General features: G+C 47.1%; 1 protein-coding gene across 1 annotated transcript in view; it reads left to right on the top strand.

Annotated features, from left to right (window-relative positions):
• Nucleotides 1–794: 794 nt before the first annotated feature.
• The window catches only part of prr15la (proline rich 15 like a), a 1,829-nt gene continuing 123 nt past the window's right edge, over nt 795–2,500 (top strand). Inside the window, exon 1 of the mRNA XM_083676797.1 lies at nt 795–2,500. This exon is cut by the window's right edge and continues 123 nt beyond it. Coding sequence (XP_083532923.1) covers nt 833–1,150 — 318 coding nt within the window. The 5' untranslated portion in view covers nt 795–832 and the 3' untranslated portion in view covers nt 1,151–2,500.

The raw sequence follows: 2,500 nt of genomic DNA, 5'->3' as shown, positions 1-2,500 counted from the left end.
TCCTCCGATTTCTAACTCCACCAGCCTCCCCTGCTGCCAGGGATTATGCCCATCCATGACTGCTCCTAATCCTATCACAGACAATAGGGCCTCATGTTTCAGCCCAACCCTGACTGTCTAAGATGATCTAGGATCCAGAATCTAGGACAGACTAGTAACAGCAATGGCCAGGACTAATCCCTGGTGCTGAGACGATGATTGCTGCCCAATTACTACGAATAAAACAACTAACAATACCATTGTACTGAAACAAATGTGTTTACATTAGCGTTAGCTCGTAGCCCCATCCCTGATATTGTGCTGTAACCTGAGTGTGTGTGTTAGCAGCCAGGAGCATTTAGCTTGGCCGGTGCTGGGGTAACCTGACCTCCGGCCGGCCCTCGTCCTCCCCAGACCAGATGCTGCCTATCGAGTTCCTCTGAAATATTAAACAGAGCTCCGCTCCCCTCAGACGCAGATCTGTACATTTGACCCGGCCCGGACGGACGGTCATGTTACACTATCATGGCTTATGGGAAGGGGTGTGCGTGTTGGGGTGGGGTGGGGTGGTGTGTGTGTGTGTGTGTGTGTGTGTGTGTGTGTGTGTGTGTGTGTGTGTGTGTGTGTGTGTGTGTGTGTGTGTGTGTGTGTGTCCTCTCTCCCGTCATGCCTGACCCATCTACAATGAAGAAGTGTCAGCTGTAGATCTAACATCACTAATCATCTCCCTCTTCCCTCCCTCCCTTCCTCCCTCCCTCTCTTTCCTTCCCACCCAGATCTTCCCTTTCTCCTCCATCCCTCCATCCATCCCTCCATCCATCCCTCCATCCATCCCTCCTCTCTCTACATAACCATGGCTGACCCGTCACCCGGCTGGTGGAAGTTGACGTTCCTCCGTAAGAAGAAGTCAGAGCCCAAGGTCCTGTATGAAATCCCTGCTGAGTACGGCAATAACACCTCCGGTGCAGCAGAGGGCGCTGTGGATGACAGCCAGTTCAACGCCCGCCTGGAGAGGATAGTGGACAAGACGGCCACTAAGGGGCGTCACGTCAAGGTGTCCCATTCAGGGAGGTTCAAGGAGAAGAAGAAGATCAGAGCCACGCTGGCCGAGAATCCTGAACTGTTCCCTGGGGATGACCCTAGCGACGAGAATCTCAGGGCAGGGAACTGAGATTTGGGACACACACACAAACGCAAACACACACACACACACATGCTAACACACACACACACACACACACACACATATGCTAACGCGCACACACACACACACACACACACACACACACACACACACACACACACACACACACACACATATACCACAGCCATACATTCCCTCTCTCTTTCACACAGAAGTACACAGAAGTACACAGGTACACATACTCAACAGAGGGTTCGTCCTGGTCTGAGAGACAGGCCTAAAGACACCTGATCCTCTACCGTCTGCTCTATACCGTCATCCCTGTACACATAAACACACTGGGTTTAATAATTCATACTGTTAGCCATCAACATGTAACAGATCAGGGGAAGGCGATCCTGTCATGTACAAAAGACACTGTGTACTATACACTTGTTGCTAACCTGCTCTTTTGTACGAGGCAAATAGGTAACGTACACATACTGTAGATAATGTATGAACAGGTAATGCATGAACAGAGCGATGACCACATGACCCGGTTGGCATGATCTGCTGGTTCCCATAGCGATAACAGTCACTTATCACTCAAAACACATGATAGGATGGGCTGATTTATTATAGATAGGTATGAGATTATGTTCTGACTGTGTGCGTGGAATCGAATCAAGTTGTAAATGCGTTTTTCAAAGACATCTTTCTTCTTATGAACTATATTACTACAGAACTGAACTGCAAACAAATAAGACAGAAACGGTATAATATTGTGTGATGCACTTGCTGAGGTACAAATGAAGGACATCTACTGTACAAATGAAGGACATGTTCATAGATAGTCTGCATGGTTTTAACGCCACGACTTCCGACCTGTAAGTCTGTCGAGAGTGAAGACAACTCACCACACCAGGGGAGGCTGCTGGAGGTAGTAATCAGAGGCCCGGCTCATTGTAATGTATGGTATGGAATGAGGAATGGTATAAAACACGCTAAATCCATTCCATGCTATAGTTCAGACTAGCTGTTGAGTTATGTCATGTTTAGATAAATGTGATGGTGCAAATGCTACAGATTTAGAATGCAGAACACTGTGGTCTGAAATGTGGAATTTAACCTCTGGGTATAAAGGTGCAATCTAGAATTCAAACAACAACAAAGCAGGTTCCCCGCCACTTTGTTGGTAGACAGAGCTTTGGATGCAAGGCCTGACCATCCATGAGATGGAAATATTCTCTCTGCATATAATGAGTAGTTTTAAACATGTCTGAGGTACTGGTTTAGTCTTTGTGACAAATAATAATTCCAAGATATTGAATGAGACAAGAAGCCAAACCACGAGTAACGTGACTTCAACACTAACGTTCAGATCATCTTAGGTTTACT

The sequence above is a fragment of the Argentina silus genome (genome assembly GCF_951799395.1).
Source record: "Argentina silus genome assembly, chromosome: 9".
Lineage (NCBI taxonomy): Eukaryota > Metazoa > Chordata > Actinopteri > Argentiniformes > Argentinidae > Argentina > Argentina silus.
Note: the sequence above shows the minus strand (reverse complement) of the source record. Positions and strands in the feature narration are given on the sequence as shown.